Genomic DNA, 21882 nt, shown 5'->3' with positions numbered 1-21882 from the left:
ATTGAAATCCTTTGAATGTACCAGCTTGAGTAATTAACGCGATGTCATGTCACCCTAGTTAGCCAGTGTCCTAACGTTCACTTACATTATCTCTGACTGAAAATGTCTATACAAGTAACTGTAACAAGGCATGAGAAATATGCCCTTACCAGGTTAAACACTTTACTTTAAACAGCTAATATGGAATGTTTCATTCCACATGACATAATAATTCTTGCCATTGTTTGTCAAATGCTTTTCACATAGTTCCAACTATGTTGCTTCTCCTGCCGCATAATGAAATGTAATTTTAACGCAACATTACCTCAAGCATTTGTAATGCAGAGAGAAAGTGTTTAACCTTTTTCACACAGCATCGTTTTATACTGCTTGTCCACAAAATTCATTCACTTTTTCCATACCTGTTCACACAATCACTCCCACACAAACACGTTGGGGCAACCAAGGTGCTAGCTGTATAATTTGTGAAAATGTGCTTTTGTCTTGGGATTGAAGGCTATAAAAGCCTCGGGATATATATAAAAAATAACTCAAATAAAATAAAATACAGTAAAAGCAAGTCAGCAGATAAAAATTAGATAGTTTGGGTGAATGATTACTGAAACAAAAACACTGCGGAGAAAAGAACATAGATAGAACATACCTCTTGGTCCAGATTGTAGTCCTCTTTGGAATTAAGGGCCAATTTTACAGCCATGTAATCTCCACTTTTTACAGCATCCCGCAACTCACCTGACAGGAACAAAGTAGAGCCAAATGATATTTAGAGAAGGCATACAGATAGATCTTGTGATCAAACATTATGTCAGAGATATTGTCAAAGTACAACAAACAAACAAATAAATACACAATATAAGCACTTACTGCTCAAATAATCTCATAATCTTCATTAGAGAAAAGAGAAAAAAACAACACTAAAAACTAAATACAGAGTAAAGCATATAATTTCAGAGTACAGGTCTACTCTGGACAATGTCTCTTCTATCACTATAACCTATGTTCTGCTTCACTTGGACATAAACGACATTTAAGAAGCTAGAGACGACGTAAGTGCCATTTCGTTGGGACTTCATTGGGGTGAGGAGTTGAAAAACGAGAGTTTAAAGTCCAAAAACCTCTGATGCATTGATTAAAAATGGTGTGCCTTTGTAAGTGCCCTTGACCAAGTAAAAAAAAAAATGTATATCAACTCCTTGAAAGCTTCTAAGTAGCAGTAGTTGTAAGTCATTAGACGACAGTCAGCTAACTGTCTAAGACATAAATGGAAACACTCACTGGGTGATAACGGTGGACCTGACAGGATCTCATCTTCTCCGTTGAGATGTTTCTGGAAGTCATCCAGAGTCATCCAGTCCAAGTTGAGGTCCATTCCAAGACTCAAAGTGGCTTGGCCCTTATCTGTACAATAAACAGAATGCCGAGAGATGCTCCATTAGTTGGCAGGCTGACACAGTGCATACTCAAGTCAAATCACCCTTGCAAAGCTTGCACACATGAGTCTCAAACCATATTTTTTGTAGCTTCAGTAACATATTGAGATGGTCAAAAATCTATAAAACTGATGTCTGAAGTAACTATAATCAGACATGAAGCAGCAAAGCTCAGCATATGTTCAGTGGCCACTCAGGCACATACCAGATTTGTCAGCGCCCTCTGCTGGGTCCTGGGTGTCCTGATTGTCATCACAAGCCATGAAGAGTCTTGGCTCACTGTCCTCTCTCCTCTTCTTCCTGTCATCTGTTGGGGTTCTCCTTTCCCAGCTAGGCCGCTGCGCCTCCTCTGGCCTCTCCCTCCGCTCCCGGGAATCCTCTCCAATCCTTGGCTTTGCTGTACTTTCCTCTCCCTCCTTCTCATCACTGTCCAGGTTGAAGCCATAACTCTGCCCGGGTTTGGGGACTAAAAGGGGAGCAAATGAGTCGTCATATTTCTTTAAAGATGTGTCACTAAGAGCCTAAACAGCCTTTTGCAGCCTGTCAGAGCTGCCAATCAAATATATATATATATATATATATATATATATACATATACACACACTATTCTACTACGTAAGTAGTGACATAACTCAGAAAAAAAGTTTGAAGATGCAGGAGCCCTGTGAGTTTGTCAGCTGTTTGAGAGAGTAAGGATTTGTGAAACCCTCATAGTTACTGTTATAACTGTGGCATGAGGTAGACTGATCCACAACACATACTGTATCTCATGGATCTGACTGACAAGTTGAAACGAGGGAAGTGTGATGCTTGTGGACATGTTGCCTTACTAAGATCAGTAACTGATCCAATTATTGCAATGTAAATGTTCAAACTAAGCAACATCAATAACTCAGTGGTTTTTCACATGATTTTTCAGTGCCTCTGTGTCATGCATACCATCCGATTGCTTGGTCCTCTCCATCTTCTCAGGCTCTGATTTCTGAGCTGGAGACTCTTTGGCTGTCTTGGGGATCTTCTCAATCTTTCCTATTAGCTGATATTGGCATAGAGAAAGAAAAAAGAAAAAACAACATGGTTAACATTTGTTTTTTTTCCAAGAAACCTGAGCAGACATTAATGTTGGCTAAGGAAATGTGATGTTCATTATTTGACACAAGTTGTGATTATTCTGAAAAACAATGAGCATGTTGTCAATTTGGTCAGGTCCTGATTTTTCACATATGTTGAAATGGATATACAAGTATTCCCTCTGAAATCTTTACTGGTCGTTTGTTTTCAATTTGACAATCAAAGGCAATTTATGAAATTACATAAACATCTGACAATATTCTCAGTGTGCATGCAGGTCTCTCTGGTCCTGTTCTACAACAGCCTTCACCTTTGACTCCCCTTTCAGTCAGAGGACTGTTCATCAAGACAAACATGTTTTCCACTGCCCATTTCCCCTCTGCAGTAAGGGCCGCTTCATTCTGAAATAGTGCTTAACCCTTTGGATGCCTGTCAGCCACTTTTGAGGTAGTGTGACCATCCCTGACATTTTTGAAAGGACTAGGAATAAATCTATTTTTAATCTATTTTTTGTTTTGATGAAGTAGGTGTCAACACACTATTAATAATCCCCCTCTCCATTGTCAAAGGTAATGACCCAGTCTGGAATGTCATTGTGGCCGTTTATAAGGCCCCCTTCCACTTTGGAAAGACAGAGCAAATTTTAAGAGAAGACACAGTGAAGGTGTTTTTTCAGTTTTATTGAAAATGCTTGTTCAAAGTCAAACATCCAGTGGATAAAATTTTGATGAATAATACAATGTAATATCTGGCACAAGAATATCCTGCTGAATCTTATTATCGTCAGTTCGTCTGATCAGGATGCCAAGCTTCAAAACAGTTTCTGTCCACTTGAAGACAAAGGTGAACATCACATGCTTTGCACTTCCAAGGGGTTTTTATGTGCTTCCCCCTATGCGTCCTGCAATACGCGCAGGTCTTGCGTCCATCGGACACACTCATTCTGCTGTCATTAACAACCTCAACCCCAGGAACCGGTAAGTGATAATTATTCTCTGAGTCTTCAGCGATCCTCTGATTCTTCTGTGTCACACCACACAGCTGTGCAGTAAGCTCCTCCATGAAAGCCTTGTGGGTCATGCTGTCCTGTTGCTTGAGTTCTTTGTGGAGAATGTAGGCATTGGTTGCAGCAATGTCCAAGAAATGAAGAAAGACCTTCTTGTACCACTTCAAGGTTTTGTGCTGTGTTGTGTAGTACTGGATCAACTGGTCTGGCGAATCCTCACCTCCCATGAACTTGTTGTATTCCATCACTGGTGAGGGGCATGGAAAGGACTTTGTGGTCCAGCCACCCCGTCTGGATTTCACTCTTCTCTGCACTACATCCCCAGTGTAGGCCGTATGGACGGTGGAGCAGACAGACACTTCATCTGTGTCCATCCACTTCACAAAGAGAAGAGGACCGTCCCTTATCCAGCGGTACGTCCCTCTAGGTGCCGTCTTTGTCAGAGCGTTGACAGTACTGCGTGGACAGTTCTTCCTGGACTCTCTGTATGTTCCACAAGCACCAAACTTACAGGCAAACAAGTCCATGAAAAGCTTTGGGCTTGTATGGAAACTGTCCATGTACACGTGGTACCCAGTCCCCAAAAACCTTCTGTCAATCACTGACATGGCAGAGTCATAGCAGATTCCCTGGTCAGAGGGCAGTTTCTTTCCAGCGTATACATTCAAGTCCACAGTGTACCCATTGCTGGAGTCTGTGAGCACAAACAACTTGTATCGGCACTTGTTTGGTGTGGTCCTCAAATACTGCTCATGCACTGTGAGACTTCTGCGGGGATGATAGTGGGCCTTACAGGCATCCTGAATTGTGCCCATGAGGGGTTTGACCCGGAACAGTCTGTCATGCTCTGAGCTTCTCCTCTTAGCATCATTTGCCCTGTGATCATCTGGGTCACTCATGTGTATGTTCCAGGATATGGTCCGGTATCTGTCCCTTGACATCACCTGTGACGGGAAAGGGACGGAGAAGATGCTGTTTTTCCGCCAGTAGTCAGTTATACTATCCAGCTTGATCATGGCCATGTAGAATATCAGTCCAATGTATTTGTAAAATTCAGTAACACCAACATCTGTCCATTTGTACTTTGCACCTCTGGCTGCCTCCTTAGCAGCTTGTTTGTTGGTGTTCCGGCAGAGGGTTTTTACAGCATCCTCTGAAAAGAACAACTTAAAGAGGTCCAGGGGAGTGTAGTTGTCCTTCGGGCTCAGCTGCACACCAGGCCCCCTCGCAGGAAGAAACTCCAGCGGTGGTGGAGCGGCATCGCCATCACTTTCCATCTTCCAGGACTGTGGCTGTTCACTGGGCTGACACTGGGCTTTCTTCCTTGCAGGTGCAATGTTCTCCCAGTCCCTGGAAAATATTCAATGAAAAAATGTGAACAGTTGCCCTTTCGTCACATGTTCAACTATTTTTAAGTGCAATGGCTCAGCTGTTAGATGATAATATATTTTGGTTACAGCCAATACATACGTTTTATACATGTAACAGAGTAGGTTAGTCTTCTTGTCTTTTCTATTCTAAATTGCTGATTGTTTGTTGTTAATGCACCGTCTGACTTAAAACACAATAGAATGTAAAATTCACCATTTACACAATGACAGCAGCCATGAAACATTTTTAGTATTTTTTCTTGTAAGGAAACGTTCTAATTACACCATCTACGTTTAGCTTATGGGTAATGACTTGACTTTGCTGGCTACAATAAGTATGACATGTCACATCTGCTGTGGAGAAGTTTTAGCAGCCGCTGCTGCTTTAGGTGCTTTATGACGGAGGTTTTAGCTGTAAAAAGCCTGTAAAATGTGCTGTGCCTGTGCATGGATGGAGGTAAAATAATTCACTTACTCATCACTAACGTCCTCAGCAGGATCGGTTCGAAGCTTAAAATTGCGACGTTCTTCCTCGCTGTCCTCACCGCTTTCATCCGAGAAGCTCCAGTCATCGTCGCTCTGTTGCGAGGCTTCAGCAGCAGAGACGGGTCTGAGTGCCATCTTCCTTGGTCAGTGCAAAAAAACAACCCAAAAATGTGGTCTTGTTTATAGGATTGGTGTTTCCCCACCTTTGTCGAATTACCATTCTGTTATGAAAATAACTTCACCTCTAACTAAATACATTTTAAGCTAGGTTGTATGTTTCAGAGGATGCTTTTTTCTGTTTCCAGGACAAAAATTCCTGTTGTTTCTCAAGCGGTTTGGAGAAATTTCTGTTTTATACCGCCAGTGGGATTAACGATCCCAGTGGGTTAAGGACAGAAACAATATGTTTTAAAATGTGGATAACGAATAGTGCACTTTTAGAGAGTTGCCACTCAGTTGTTCGTAAAATTCCTATGGACCCTTGGCACCCCCTATACGACGTCAGAAAGGTAGGTAGGTCGGTGTGTGTGTGTGTGACCATTTCACATCTAGTTTGGATAAAGTATGAATTCCACTTCAGTACTTCTGTGTTTTTGGCCAACTGAAGAGTCAAAATATTGTTTTGCTGATTTGTATATATATTTTCTTCTCAACTGTAAACCAGGGATGCATGCTGATTGTGACCTTTGGGATTCTGCCAAATGTCACTGACTCCTCTTTTCATACATTTTTATGATCCACTCTGTTTACAGCAGTAAGCTAATATCCGTTCTGATAGTACTGATACTTTACCACTTCTTGCATGCTTTTGCAATGAATATATTGAAATGTAATGATTTTGGTATTTTCTGCACTTTTTGTTTGGAGATCTGTGAACTTGTAGTAACTGTAGTTACAAACCCTACATAGGATGTATGCTGTTTAGCCAGTTGGTTTTGGTCAGGGAAAATAATGAGTGGCTTGGTGAAGAGGTGCGCAACATTTTGAGTGCAATGAGAAACAGTTCCATGTGGACAATCTGACACAACCGACAGCAGTGAAGCCATTGTTCACTGTTTATCAGAGCACTTCAGTGCTGTTTGTAGGTTCTGTATATGTACACAACACAACACTAACCCTGTGCTTTTGTTACACATATTACACCAGACCACCTACAGTTAAAAAGTGCAATCTGTAGCCCAATGCCACTGTAAACAAATCTTAATTAGATTTGTGGACAAATATATGCATCACACACAATCGTGTACCTTTGTGGGTTTGCTGTTGTTCTTCTCTACAGGGGGCTGATGGACTGGTTGCCGTCGGGGGGCACGATCCTTGGCCTCACAGTTCAATAGGAACTTCTCAAACAGGTTCGTGGAGCCTGTGGGGTCCTTCTGTCCCAACACCTCCTCTTTAACCACCACCTCTTCCTCCTTGACCTTGACGCTGGTGTTAACAGCTGCTGTAACAGAAGATGAGGATGATGATGATGTGGTGGAAGATGGGACTTTGGGTGGTACCGATGTGTTCTCCTGCCCTTTGCTTTTCACTTTCTTATGTAGGGTGGAACTATCACTTGAGTCTGAGTGTGGGGCATTCTCGTCCTTGCTTTTAGAGGTGAGGCTCTTCAGTTTTTGGAGGCTGCTCTCTTTCTGGGCAGTATCAGGCTTTTTGTTTTTTTTGTCATGGATGAGGTCCTTGATGCCCTGCAGCTTTACTTCCCATTTCCCCTTCTTTTGTTTGGACTTGTCATCCAAACGTGCCTTTTCGGTTGACTTTGTTACAGTTTCGGATGATGTGGTATCATCCAATTGGGACTCTGATGGGCCGTCACTCAGGTAGTCTTCCAGAGGTGCAGCGGCCTCATCTTCAGAGGTTTCAATCTTCCGTTCCTTCTTCCCCTTCTTTTTCCTACCATCCTCTCCCTTTTCTTTCTTATGCTTTCCTCCCTCTTTTCCCTTTTCCTTCTTGTGTTTTTTTGAGGGAACAGGCTCATCGTCGTCGTCTTCAGAGTCAACAAGCCGCTTTTTTAAGTCTGTTTTTTTCTCCTTGGGAGTTGAGGGTGGAGTTGGGGCCCTCTCCTCTTCTTCTTCGTCTGTCTCTGGTGCAGGTAGAGGCCTGACCTCCTCCTTCCGTTTTTCTTTCTTCTTCTTCTTTTTGTCCTTTGGAGGAGGTTCATCATCTTCTTCCCGGATCTTTTTCTTTTTCTTCTTCTTGATGGGTGCCTCAACTGGTCGGTCTTTGTCGCTGTCACTCTCTGAGTCAGCATCAAACACATCACTCTTTGTAGGCAGCAGTTTCTAGTAGGAGAAAGGGACAAGCATTGTCACAATTCTTAAGATCATATATTGTTCTTATTGCTTTCTGGCTTAAGTCTGATGGTCAGTTCTCTGGGCAAACAAACTGGTGCATTTGTCTCATAGTCAAGGGCTGCAGACACTGACCACTATTGATCACATCACTTACACTTCAGTAGAGTTTCAAGAGAAACTGAAAGAATGTTTGCTTGACATGTGGAACAGCAAAGTGAACCATAACTTGAGTGCTGGGATATGTCTAATCTGGCTCAGTCAATATTTTGTCCACTGCAGATATATACAGAGTGAATTATTATCTTGGACCACTACTTTGTACTTTATGCACAATGGAAACAAACAATCAATATCTCAGTTAATATGCAATATCACATTTTTGACCGTTTTTATAATGCACCTGTGATCAGCTGTGAATTTTGCAACCAACCAACAAACTGCAATGAGTAAAAGTTAAAACTGTACTCTGTAATTGCTGTACCTACACCTGTATTATTGTTTTGATGAAAACAGTGTATACCCGACTATCACTTAGACTTACCACATTCTTCTTGGCTTCTGCCTCTTTCTTGAGCTTAGCATCAGCCAAAGACTTCTTAAAAGCTAAAAGGACTTCGCGACAGTCCTCTAAATGGGCCTCTGGCTCCCACGTGTCATCGTCTGAGCAGTAATTCTTCCAACGGACTCTGTAGAGCACTTCACCCTGAAAACAGAGAGATAAGTTTGAGTATGAAGCTCAAGCATTACCATCACACCAACCTGACACCGTGACTAGATTTTCAGATGCTGGCTGCATGCATGCAAACATGGCTGACAGACTACGTATAATCAATAATCTCATTGTATTTTGAATGGTGGATATTTTTCTTAGATTCACTGATTGTATGCTTGGTTGGGAGATTAAAATTAATGTAACTACTTAAATTGAAAAAGCAAGGACATCATTGTCAGATACATGGTTTATGATGCACATGTATGCAATTAAGTTTTTGCAAAAGTTTTGATTTGTAATATCCAGTGTTCAGAACCACATCATACCACAACACCACAACTTAATTTTGCACTTGCAGCGCCAACATCTATTAAACAGTATATCTAAATCAGCCTGACAGCCTGATTCAGAGTTTACAAGATTAAACACGTGCATCAGAAGAACAAAGCAGTGCTGAAAAATGTCAAACAACAGGACTGACGCACAAAATCCAAAACGGTTGATTTTCTATTTGGCCAAAAAAAAAGAAAAATGTATTAAGTCCAGAATGATGAGAGAAATATTTCCACTGAATTTCATGAACATTCAAGTAACTTTATCCCAACATGAAGCTGTGATTGGGGGTGCTATGGAGCCTACTGGCCACGCCCGAGCCCAATCCTCGCCAGCTCTGACATGTGTGCCAGTTTTTCAACATCCCATGTCCCTAAAAAATGCATTTCAGCAGCAGAATAAATAATAACCTGTACAAAAACAAGAGGTTCCTTGTACCTGGGTGGGTGCCAGGGACTGTTCCGGCCCAGGTCAGGCACTAACTACAACAATGGCACAACAGGTATCTAGGTCTGACTTTAGATGTTCAGTTCCATTCATTGTTTTGACATGCATATACATTTGGATGCTCCTGTCCCTCACCTCACAGACAGACTTAGAGTTCTGGTTTATTGCAACTTCTGCATTCCTCGCATCCTGACAGGCATGTAAACTGTGATTTTATCACCTTTTAACTCTGCACTGTCACATTAAGTCTGTCCCTACATTTTTGCAATAGTGCACCAACATATACTCTCTTTGCTGCATATTGCTGCATCTTCCTGGAGAGCTTCCAGTAGGCCAAGCATACTTCCTACTTCTTGTTTTCACTCCCCTCAGTCTCTTTAAGTTTCTTACACAGGTGATACAAACTCACAGAGACTCTCAAGAGCTTCTTTATAGTCTAAAGCCAGCAGTAAGCAAAGTAAAACAAAGTGTGTTAATAACTCACTAGGGCTGGTAGCTGTCCCTTAAGTCTCTCTTAAAAGTGGTTGTTTTTTGTTCATTATCGGTGTAACTTGTCCAAACTGTGTGTTCATGAGGTGTGGCAGAAATGTAAACTGCTGCATGCTAAACAAACTTTTAGGTTCTTCTGCACCTTGCAGCACTATTTGGTTGAAAAGCCCCATTTATCAGTGATTCAATTCTCCTCTACCATAACTAATAAACAATACTAGCATTCTTGCGTGTATTTAAATTCATATGTATGATTATGTAAGAAAATGTTAAGTGATGCCGGTTTAATTAAGCAGTGACAATTGGTCTGAAGCTGGAGATCAGTTATCTTGCCACCATGAATATGTTCCAGTCTTAAAAATAGCTTACTGTGCAGCTGTGGAAACAGACTTATTTAACAGTTCTACTTTTGACAGTAAGATCAACACAATTTTGTTCAGCTGGATAGATTACACAACTTTGAGTAGTCATCTCTCCTTTCCGCCAAGTTGCTGGCCCATCAATAGTTTTGCTTATTCCTGTCTTTCCCATGCAAATGCCCTTACTTTAAAAACCCCTTAGAAATCCAGCCAAGTGCAATCATAGCCAAATAACAATGTGTTTCCATCATTCACTCTCCTATGTTACCCATTTTTCCTTCTTTCTCATTAAAATCTCACTTCTTAAATTGATGTAAACAAAGACAGTTAATGAGAAGAATCATCTAAGCTGTGTAAAAAGTACTGGCACTCAAGGAAAAAAAAACAAAAAAAAACACCACCCATACACTCATACACACAAAGGCACTCCCTCCACCATCACTCCTGTAAGGGGCTAGTTAATATTTAAGTGTGAAAATGTGGCACCATCTTATGACAAAGCATGACTTTGTAAACAAAACATGAGAGGAAATAATGGGAGGGATCACGACTAGTTTGCAAAAATGAAGTGGTAATTAACTATGTAATCACCCACAATCAACAGCAGAGCTGACACAAAATTGTCCAGTGACAAACCATTAAACAGTTTAGTGCATGTTGTGACAAACTTGTGCCTTGGGTAAATGACTAGTTACATTTTTTTAATGTAATGTCTCTAGATCATCACGGAAGTACTATTTTTCTTACAGAAGCAACGTAACTTAAATTTGTCTGAGTAATGCATTTCTCTGTAAATGCACAGAAGTGAAGAGTTTAGTTCAGTTTGTCAGTTAATGCAGTTTCAAATACAGCGGCCACGATGCTGGGAGCGCATTGGCAGGCGCTTGTAAATTCACATTGTTTACCGCTGCAACATCTCCGCATCTGTGTTAAGGCACGATGAGACCAGCATTGTTCCCTTAATTTTTCTGATCTAGCTATGCCACTGGGCAAAAGCAACCATGATGAAAATTGTTGCAAGCTTGCAAAGCGTCCGTCCTTGGCCTCAGCAGGGGAGAGGCGAGCGGACATCATGCGAGAAGTTGTGCAGAAAAACGATGCTATATATGGACGAGCAGGGAGCCACAACAAAAGAGTAAACGCATATGACCAAATGACACAGAGGCCAGTATATGCATCAAAATGCACTTCAACTGGATTACAGGCAGACGTTTTAGTAACGGGAAGTATGTGGACGTCGTTTTTGGTGGGCTATGCGTCGTGAGAGTGGAGTGAAAGCAGTGCCAGCCATGTTTGCCAAACTAGCCAGGCGGCTACGTAGCAGTTAGCATTTAGCTCTCTTTACCTCCTCCACCCGCATGTCAATGATCCGCTCCACTTCATAAACATCTTCCACCTCGTCTTGTTCGCTGTCCGCTGGCTCTACCTTGTCGGTCTCGGCCGCCATTGCAGCGGGTTGGTGCTAGTTTTCCTGAATTGTATCCGTTTTCACTGTGTTCAGAAAGGCACGACGCTAACGTACCGGGCCGTTGGACCGTACGAGTGCAGCAACCCACAGGGTTGTACCAGCTACCGCCCGCCCTCTCGGTGCTGCGTTCAAATGCACACTTCATCTCATAATCTCGTGCTTGTAAATCACATCAATGACGTTCAGCAATTTAAAATCGTTTTCGTTGAAGCCTATAAGCGGCTATTGTGTGATTTACGATACGCAACAATTAACAGCTTTAACTAAGAGAATGCTTGAACATGTTAAACATTTACAGAATGCAAACATTGGCAAATTGTTAAACCACCTGTGGGTTTTTATGCATTTTTGAAAAGTTTTCCCTGCGTACAGATAAGACTGCGAATTTAAAAACGATTTTCCGACGTGTGAGTTACATTACCACTCTGTTGTGTCGTTAATGTAACGTTGAAGGCCAGAATCCCGATGATTCCTAAAGGCAGCATGGATGTAAAGCTACCCACTAGATTGTACGTACCAAAGACTTGGGAGCAGTGAAAATAGGATAGATGGCAAAGGGCGGCAGGAAATCTGATACAAAATATTTGTACATATTTATCATTTAAAAAAAGTGTATGTTTACATATCCTGCATATTGTTATGTTTGTACACATAAAACTTAGCAAAACGTTAATTTTTGGAGCTTGGTGTCATCAAAAAATTTATACAGCCATAATGTAAACACAACATATAAAACTCAGTTTTAAATAAACACCATTCTCATATTAAAATATCAGGAATATTTTTTTAACATCTCTCATATATCTTAAAAAGTATAATATGAGCAACATATTTTGGCAGTGATGGCTGTCAAATCCAAACAAGCCTCAGTAAATTGCAGTTCATCATGACTTAATTTCCAAACATTTTTATTTTATAATCATTTCAATTTACTCTGCAAAGGACAGTAGGCTGTCACATTCAAACATCACCATACCAAACACACATAACAATACACAATACCTGAATTTGAAAACATCTCTAAAGGAAATAAACTGTCAGGTAACACAAATAGAAGCAAATATTTGCTTCTCTCCAATGTGTAAGATAGCTTAAATAATTTATAATAATAATTGTTAATCAAAGGGTCCTGCTCTGGATTGAGCTCAGAGAGGCCAGAGAGCACAAATAGACCTCCTCTTACATGGAGGAAAATAAACTCTCCAGTATCTTATGTTTAGAAAAAAATTACCTCAATCCTTTTAGTTTATTTCAATATTTATTTAGGTTTATACCTTGAATTTTAATTATGTGTAAACAGCTGTGTGGTGTTGTAGATGTAGGTTTGACAGTGAAGCAAAGCTTCCCCAGTTCTCTCCCATCTCAGACACCAAAGATGATTTTGAGATCAGCCAGAGAGAGTTTAGTGAAGGTGTTTCCTGTTCCTGACAGCACGTTCTGGGCCAGCTCTTTCTTCTTCACCTGTAGTGCGGAAATCTTCTCCTCCACTGTTTCTTCACACACAAACCTATCAACAAAAAACACAAATGTTTTTATTTTTAACCCACAAACACAAAATTATAATACACTGGTGACAAACAATATATTATATTATATATATTATATTAGTAGTTGTTTATGAACCATTGCAAATGTAGAAAAAACACTATGAATATGTGGACTTGTTGTTCCACTCTCGCCTACAAAAGCTGTTTTATGTAACTTTGTTTTGTGCAACTGCAATTTGTTGTATTCTGACACGTAGCTTTCCTGAGTTCACACTTGTCTCAATACTGTCCTTTCCCAACAATGGCATATGATATAATAATAAACTAGAATTACTGCCTCGCAGTACTACCATTACTACCACTCAGACTAGTTTCAGATTACTTTCCTGTTTATCCAGAGTCATATAAAATATTAACCATTTGTGTGAAATTTTGTCATAATTGCTGTCTTGAGAAATGGCTAAAAAGTGTTTTGTCAGGTAATACTGACCTTCACCTTTGACTACCAAAATCTAATCAGGTCCTCCTTGTGTCCAAGCGAAGGTTGGTGCCAAATTTGAAGAAGTTCTGTCAAGGTGTGTGTCCGCAAGAATGGGACAGACGTACAGGCAGACAATATGCCTTCGGCTCTGGCTGTCGCCGGTGTGGAGGCTTAATAAAAGCATCCATACACGCATTGAATGTCCTGCTAATTTGTTACCTGTGGATGGTGACATCCTTTGTCCAACTCTGTAGATTCGGTCACAGGCCTGATCCTCCAAGGCTGGATTCCTGTCAGAGTATTCAGGGTTCAGAGGTTAAAAATTCAACCATTGTTATAATGAACACATGAAACATCATTTTACTTTGTCAGGTTGAGCATAAAATTAAATTTTTGTGTCCTTGACTTAAATTATTTTTGTGTAATAATATCTCAATAAAATACAATTTTATTTTATGTGTTTGCAAGAAATCTCTTTCCGTGCTGGAAAAGTCAAATTGCATTCCCAGGAATGAGGCACAAATTCATACAACCACAATCATGACACACTTTTCCTGCCAAGGACAATAAAACAACCAGGTGATATCTCACCTTTGCTGATGGGATTAGAACCAGATGTGTTCGCCTTGTTCACATCGTTGCCTTCATGTCTCTTCAGGTAGTTCTGCAGAGTAGACCTAGGAAAAAAGGGAGAAAAAAAATCACCATTCTACTTTTTCATTCTATATATTTCTTATTGCTCTATCCACTGCAGCTGAGATTTAATGGCATTCTCCCTTTTATACGCAGTTACACACATTTAGACATTGGAGATGTCATTAGCATCCTTGATTGAAGTCAGGGAGTAACTGAAAGCGTGAATTATTTTCCTGTCAAGATTTGGCCAGCTGGCCTAGAGAAGCCAAGGTCACTTCTCCAACAGTAAGGTCACAATAATGAGTAGAAATAGTGAATACAATAGATTATGAATCCATTATATGAATATTCATTATTTGCTTCATTTTGTGTAGCTTTAACCCGTTTCATGTCAGGTAAGGCAATGAGATGCTCATCATTTGACACAAGTCATAATTATTCTGAAAAAAATGAGCACATTGTTAATTTGGTCAGGTCCTGATTTTTTATCTTCATTCAAACATGTTGAATGACAGGACTAAGAATTAATCAATTTTTTGTTTAAATCAACTGCAATCATACACTTTTCAAAAAGCATTCAGTGGTGGTGCAGTACTGTTTAAAAAAAAAACAAACAAAAAAAACCACATTTCTGACCAAAACTTTTGCGCTCTGATTCTTGTAGACAGGTGTTGGCTACCCACAGGTGACTAAATCATTCAGAAATTTTATGTGGTTTGACAACATAAGTCTAAAAACTTTGGCGTGATACTATTTTCTTTCAAAGCCAGGGGCACATACAATGACTACTGATGAAGTAGGTGTCAACACACCATTAATAATCCCCCCTCTCCACTGTCAAAGGTAATGGCCCAGTCTGGAATGTCATTGTGGTCATTTATAACCCCCTCAGTTTGGAAAAACAGCAAATTTTAAGAGAAGACAAAGTAAAGGCCTTTTCACAGTTTTATTGAAAATGCTTGTTGTTCAAAGACAAACATACGACGCAGGGGTGGGAGATATAATGAATATCCTCGATGCATCACGGCTTGTTCCAAATGGGATGTAGAAAATGACTATATTGCAAACCGAATATAAATTGTCATGTAACTGTTTTAAGATGCTGGCATGAGAGAGAGAGCGAGAGAGAGAGAGAGAGAGAGAGAGAGCGCAGAAGTAACATACTGCCCTTAACCTATTAAATTACTGAAATAATGTCATTATAATCAGCACTGCGTTTCTGCTATGACTATATAGTACATGTGGCCTCCTCTGTTGCTAAAAAGGTTAAAAAATATATAATATTTATATTTTTTACATGTCTGTGTCATATTCAGAGTCCAGACACTGAAATTATACTGAAAGGTGTCATTTATATACAATGTTGCTGTGTATTTTTTCTTGGAACAGCATGTCACCAGTGAAAAATGGGAGAGAAGCTGAATCCCTCGTTCACAGAACGTAGTAGCGAGGCGTGACAGGTGCATCTTTTTAAAGGTTTAAATCATGCATTTATGAACTGCTTTAGAGGAGATTTCAAAATATTGCAATATATTATATATTATATATACACATGTGTACTGCAATATAGCCTAATAGCCTAATTGTGATATTACTTACAGGCCATAGCACCCAGCCCTCATGCAATGGATAAGATTTTGGTGAATAAAACAAAATCTGAGCAACATCTGGCATCCTGCTGAATCTCATCTTATCATCGTCAGTTCATCTGATCAGGATGCCAAGCTTCAAAACAGTTTCTGTCCACTTGAAGACAAAGGTGAACATCACATGCTTTGCACTTCCAAGGGGTTTTTATGTGCTTCCCCCTATGCGTCCTGCAATACGCGCAGGTCTTGCGTCCAGCAGATGCCCTCATTCTGCTGTCATTAACAACCTCAACCCCAGGAACCGGTAAGTGATAATTATTCTCTGAGTCTTCAGCGATCCTCTGATTCTTCTGTGTCACACCACACAGCTGTGCAGTAAGCTCCTCCATGAAAGCCTTGTGGGTCATACTGTCCTGTTGCTTGAGTTCTTTGTGGAGAATGTAGGCATTGGTTGCAGCAATGTCCAAGAAATGAAGAAAGACCTTCTTGTACCACTTCAAGGTTTTGTGCTGTGTTGTGTAGTACTGGATCAACTGGTCTGGCGAATCCTCACCTCCCATGAACTTGTTGTATTCCATCACTGGTGAGGGGCATGGAAAGGACTTTGTGGTCCAGCCACCCCGTCTGGATTTCACTCTTCTCTGCACTACATCCCCAGTGTAGGCCGTATGGACGGTGGAGCAGACAGACACTTCATCTGTGTCCATCCACTTCACAAAGAGAAGAGGACCGTCCCTTATCCAGCGGTACGTCCCTCTAGGTGCCGTCTTTGTCAGAGCGTTGACAGTACTGCGTGGACAGTTCTTCCTGGACTCTCTGTATGTTCCACAAGCACCAAACTTACAGGCAAACAAGTCCATGAAAAGCTTTGGGCTTGTATGGAAACTGTCCATGTACACGTGGTAACCAGTCCCCAAAAACCTTCTGTCAATCACTGACATGGCAGAGTCATAGCAGATTCCCTGGTCAGAGGGCAGTTTCTTTCCAGCGTATACATTCAAGTCCACAGTGTACCCATTGCTGGAGTCTGTGAGCACAAACAACTTGTATCGGCACTTGTTTGGTGTGGTCCTCAAATACTGCTCATGCACTGTGAGACTTCTGCGGGGATGATAGTGGGCCTTACAGGCATCCTGAATTGTGCCCATGAGGGGTTTGACCCGGAACAGTCTGTCATGCTCTGAGCTTCTCCTCTTAGCATCATTTGCCCTGTGATCATCTGGGTCACTCATGTGTATGTTCCAGGATATGGTCCGGTATCTGTCCCTTGACATCACCTGTGACGGGAAAGGGACGGAGAAGATGCTGTTTTTCCGCCAGTAGTCAGTTATACTATCCAGCTTGATCATGGCCATGTAGAATATCAGTCCAATGTATTTGTAAAATTCAGTAACACCAACATCTGTCCATTTGTACTTTGCACCTCTGGCTGCCTCCTTAGCAGCTTGTTTGTTGGTGTTCCGGCAGAGGGTTTTTACAGCATCCTCTGAAAAGAACAACTTAAAGAGGTCCAGGGGAGTGTAGTTGTCCTTCGGGCTCAGCTGCACACCAGGCCCCCTCGCAGGAAGAAACTCCAGCGGTGGTGGAGCGGCATCGCCATCACTTTCCATCTTCCAGGACTGTGGCTGTTCACTGGGCTGACACTGGGCTTTCTTCCTTGCAGGTGCAATGTTCTCCCAGTCCCTGGAAAATATTCAATGAAAAAATGTGAACAGTTGCCCTTTCGTCACATGTTCAACTATTTTTAAGTGCAATGGTTCAGCTGTTGGCTGATAATATATTTTGGTTACAGCCAATAAATACGTTTTATACATGTAACAGAGTAGGTTAGTCTTCTTGTCTTTTCTATTCTAAATTGCTGATTGTTTGTTGTTAATGCACCGTCTGACTTAAAACACAATAGAATGTAAAATTCACCATTTACACAATGACAGCAGCCATAAAACATTTTTAGTATTTTTTCTTGTAAGGAAACGTTCTAATTACACCATCTACGTTTAGCTTATGGGTAATGACTTGACTTTGCTGGCTACAATAAGTATGACATGTCACATCTGCTGTGGAGAAGTTTTAGCAGCCGCTGCTGCTTTAGGTGCTTTATGACGGAGGTTTTAGCTGTAAAAAGCCTGTAAAATGTGCTGTGCCTGTGCATGGATGGAGGTAAAATAATTCACTTACTCATCACTAACGTCCTCAGCAGGATCGGTTCGAAGCTTAAAATTGCGACGTTCTTCCTCGCTGTCCTCACCGCTTTCATCCGAGAAGCTCCAGTCATCGTCGCTCTGTTGCGAGGCTTCAGCAGCAGAGACGGGTCTGAGTGCCATCTTCCTTGGTCAGTGCAAAAAAACAACCCAAAAATGTGGTCTTGTTTATAGGAGTCAAATTTGGCGTTATCACACCTTTGTTGAATTACCATTCCGTTATGAAAATAAATTCACTTCTATGATTTAAAAATGTAGATAATGGTGCGTGGAGTTAGAAAGTTAGACAGAGAAGTACAATGCCTAGTCAACCACAGCCTGAAATGCATGTGCTTCACAATGAATGCATTGTAATCTGATAAGTCTTTGCCAGGAAACCGAACAGGCTTTCATGATTACCCGACATTATCATAGATTTACTCCATTTGGTTTTTTGAACATTAGATTTTGGTTTTTTTTTTGCACTTTTTGTCTGGAGGTCTGTGAACTTGTAGTAGTAGTAACTGTAGTTACAAACCCTACAGAGGATCTTTGCTGTTTAGCCAGTTGGTTTTGGTCAGGGAAAATAATGAGTGTTTTGGTGAAGAGATGCATAGGATTGTAAGCACAATGAGAAGCTTTTTCCATGAGGACATACTGACATATCAAGGACAGCAGTGAAGCCATTGTGTGTCTGCTCCGTTGCGGCTCCTGCCATCTCTGTGTACAGAGTTTGCAGGATACTTGAATGTTGGATTTCTCTTCATTTTTTAAATTAATTTCTGATTTTTTTTTTGGCAGAAAATGCCTCCAAAACATCACTGTCTCCACATGCAGCTGCTAAAATGGTTAAAAAAATATACACTTATATTTTTTCATGTCTATGATGGGTTCAGATTCAGCCTAGACATGGACACTATAGTGGAAGGTGTCAGTTTTGAGTAATATTGCTAGGATGATATCAAAACGACTGTTGACAGGTCTGTTCTCTGTCTACTTTAGTGCACGTCACGCATGAAAAATAGGTGAGACGCTGAACTTCCATACTCCGCGAGAGATGTGTCTCACCCAGGCAGTGTGTCCTCTAATCCATTAACATGGGCTCTGAAGTGAAAACCAAGATGTTCTGCAGCCACCGGGCACACGCGACGCATCCAGTGTGTCTCTGGCCTTAAACAGCAAAATCTGTACCCCCTTGTTAGAGTAAACAAATCTTAATTAGATTTATGTGATACATGTACATATCACTAATGCTGTACCTCTGTGGGTTTGTTGTTGTTCTTCTCTGCGGGGGGCTGAGGAACTGGCTGATGGTGGGGGGCACGATCCTTGGCCTCACAGTTCAATAGGCACTTCTCAAACAGGTTTGTGGAGCCTGTGGGGTCCTCCTCTTTGACCTTGACGCTGGTGTTAACAGCTGCTGTAACAGAAGATGAGGATGATGACGATGTGGTGGAAGATGGGACTTTGGGTAGTGCTGACGTGCTCTCCTGCCCTTTGCTTTTCACTTTCTTATGTAGGGTGGAACTATCACTTGAGTCTGAGTGTGGGGCATTCTCGTCCTTGCTTTTAGAGGTGAGGCTCTTCAGTTTTTGGAATCTGCTTTCTTTCTGAGCAGTATCAGGCTTTTTGCTCTTGTTGTCATAGATAAGGTCCTTGATGCACTGCAGCTTTACTTCCCATCTCCCCTTCTTTTGTGTGAACCTGTCATACAAACTTGCCTTTTCAATTGACTTTGTTACAGTTTTTGCAGTTTTCGATGATGTCGTATTGTCCATTTGGGACTCTGATGGGTCACTCAGGTAGTCTTCCATGGTTTTAATCTTCCGTACCTTCTTCCCCTTCTTTTTCTTACCATCCTCTCCCTTTTCTTTCTTATACTTTCCTCCTTCTTTTCCCTTTTCCTTCTTGTTTTTTTTGGAGGGAACTCCATCATCATTGTCCTCTTCAGAGTCAACAAGCCGCTTTTTTGAGTCTGTCTTTTTCTCCTTGGGAGTTGAAGGTGGAGTTGGGGCCCTCTCCTCTTCTTCTTCATCTGTCTCTGGTGCAGGTCTGACCCCCTCCATCTGTTTGCCTTTCCTCTTCTTCTTTCTTTTGTCCTTTGGAGGAGGTTCATCATCTTCTTGCAGGATCTTTTTCTTCTTCTTGATGGGTGCCTCAACTGGTCGGTCTTTGTCGCTGTCACTCTCTGAGTCAGCATCAAACACATCACTCTTTGCAGGCAGCAGTTTCTAATGGGAGAGCAGGGAAAGCACTGTCACATTTTTAAGATCACATATCAGTTTTGCAACCAACCAACAAACTGAAATGAGTAAAAGTTGCTGTAAATGCTGTAACTACACCTGTATTAGAGTTTTGGTGGATACAGTGTCGGTTATATTATGTATATCTGACTATCACTTAGACTTACCACATTCTTCTTGACTTCTGCCTCTGTCTTGAGCTTAGCATCAGCCAAAGACTTCTTAAGAGCTGAAAGGACTTCGCGACAGTCCTCTAAATGGGCCTCTGGCTCCCAAGTGTCATCGTCTGAGCAGTAATTCTTCCAACGGACTCTATAGAGCACATCACCCTGAAAACATAGAGATAAGATAGAGTATGAAGCTCAAGCATTATCCATTACAGCTGCACTCCAAGTCACCCTGAGTCACTTTGTTTGTTGAGAGCCTAAAATAAAGCAGTCCACGAGTGGATTGCACCTGAGCTGCCTAACATTTGCCTGTCTGTTTTCTGTAATAACTTCAGATCCAGACGTCTGATAACTAAAATCCTTCAATTGGTTAAAATATATAGTTGAAAACGACCAAGGTGTAAAAAGTATTTATTAAAATGTGACTTAAATTGGATAGAACTCCATTTTGTGCTTCAGGCAAGCAACTGCAATGCTTTTTTTATTAAAAAACATTCACCTGACATCCGCATAGGGGATATGACGTAACTGACAGGCGACCAATTGAGAAAGACCCTTACCATGATTAAAATCACTATTTCTCTGATTAGAGAACTGCTGGAAACATTTGAGATAATGCAACTATGGATAAAACATAGGCCTAGTCATCATTGTATTGTGGGGAAGTTCCATATTATAACCCTACGTATGAAAATGTTGCACCATCTTGTGACAAAGCATGACTTTGTAAACAAAATATATCACGACTAGTTTACAAAAATTAAGCGGTAATTAATCATGTAATCACCCGCAATGACTCGTTAGAAGTTTTAAAATGTAATGTCTCTAGAACCTCACATGAGTACATGAGCCACATCTCAGCATCCGACCTGTTTCTAGGCACGATGAGACCAGCATTGTTCCCTTAATTTTTCTGATCTAGCTATGCCAAAGGGCAAGAGCAACCATGATGAAAATTGTTGCAAGCTTGCAAAGCGTCCGTCTTTGGCTGGGGGTAGAGCGGACATCATGGGAGAAGTTGCAGAAAAACGATGCTACATATGGACGAGCAGTGAGCCACAACAACAGAGTACACGAACATGACTGATGACAACAGAGGCCATAACATGCGTCAAAATGCACTTCAACTGGATTACAGGCAGACGTTTTAGTAACGGGAAGTATGTGGACGTCGTTTTTGGTGGGCTATGCGTCGTGAGAGTGGAGTGAAAGCAGTGCCAGCCATGTTTGCCAAACTAGCCAGGCGGCTACGTAGCAGTTAGCATTTAGCTCTCTTTACCTCCTCCACCCGCATGTCAATGATCCGCTCCACTTCATAAACATCTTCCACCTCGTCTTGTTCGCTGTCCGCTGGCTCTACCTTGTCGGTCTCGGCCGCCATGGCAGCGGGTTTCCGTTTTCACTGTGTCAGATATGCAACAGGCTAACTTTCTGAGCCGCTGAATTATCATTTCGCTGCAGCCAGGGCTGTTGCACCACGCGCAGACCAGCTACCGCCCGCCCTCTCGGTGCTGCGTTCACATGCTGCTACTCATCTCATAATCTCTAAATCACATCAATGACGTTCAGCAATTTCAAATCGTTTTTGTTGAAGCCTATAAGCGGCTGTTGTTTAAACGTTACATTTCCTATGT

The 21882-nt window shown here is 41.3% G+C and overlaps 2 protein-coding genes across 5 annotated transcripts in view; both read right to left on the bottom strand.

The window, feature by feature from the left end:
* mphosph8 (M-phase phosphoprotein 8) overlaps window positions 1-11885 on the bottom strand; it is a 31042-nt gene extending 19157 nt beyond the window's left edge. Inside the window, exons 1-7 of one of the 3 annotated variants that reach the window (XM_071481474.1) lie at window positions 11343-11885; window positions 8199-8360; window positions 6611-7645; window positions 2370-2466; window positions 1636-1896; window positions 1276-1398; window positions 644-732 (exon numbers count right to left, since the gene is read on the bottom strand). In XM_071481474.1, the coding sequence (XP_071337575.1) occupies window positions 644-732; window positions 1276-1398; window positions 1636-1896; window positions 2370-2466; window positions 6611-7645; window positions 8199-8360; window positions 11343-11444 (1869 nt within the window). In that variant the 5' untranslated portion in view covers window positions 11445-11885. Of the gene's footprint in view, window positions 1-643; window positions 733-1275; window positions 1399-1635; window positions 1897-2369; window positions 2467-3166; window positions 4858-5352; window positions 5499-6610; window positions 7646-8198; window positions 8361-11342 lie in introns of those variants that run through there. The other 2 variants (XM_071481489.1, XM_071481480.1) reach the window with 2 other exon arrangements.
* Window positions 11886-14024: 2139 nt separating this feature from the next.
* Window positions 14025-21766, bottom strand: LOC139623362 (piggyBac transposable element-derived protein 4-like). Of its 2 annotated transcripts, XR_011691487.1 has the most exons (6): window positions 21528-21766; window positions 20249-20410; window positions 19098-20069; window positions 17837-17982; window positions 15669-17341; window positions 14025-14110 (listed from the first exon to the last, which is right to left on the bottom strand). XR_011691487.1 is itself a non-coding variant. In XM_071481555.1 (5 exons), exons 1-5 carry the CDS (start codon window positions 21627-21629, stop codon window positions 15769-15771), a joined length of 2955 nt encoding a protein of 984 aa, XP_071337656.1. In that variant the 5' UTR covers window positions 21630-21766; the 3' UTR covers window positions 14129-15768. The 2 variants fall into 2 exon arrangements, 1 of the variants encoding a protein (XP_071337656.1); XM_071481555.1 differs by lacking the exon at window positions 14025-14110 and having other exon boundaries at window positions 14129-17341.
* Window positions 21767-21882: the final 116 nt, after the last annotated feature.

The sequence above is a fragment of the Trachinotus anak genome, unplaced genomic scaffold (assembly GCF_046630095.1).
Source record: "Trachinotus anak isolate AG129_WGS33_773 ecotype Australia unplaced genomic scaffold, CSIRO_AGI_Tana_v1 ptg000001l, whole genome shotgun sequence".
Taxonomy (NCBI): domain Eukaryota; kingdom Metazoa; phylum Chordata; class Actinopteri; order Carangiformes; family Carangidae; genus Trachinotus; species Trachinotus anak.
Note: the sequence above shows the minus strand (reverse complement) of the source record. Positions and strands in the feature narration are given on the sequence as shown.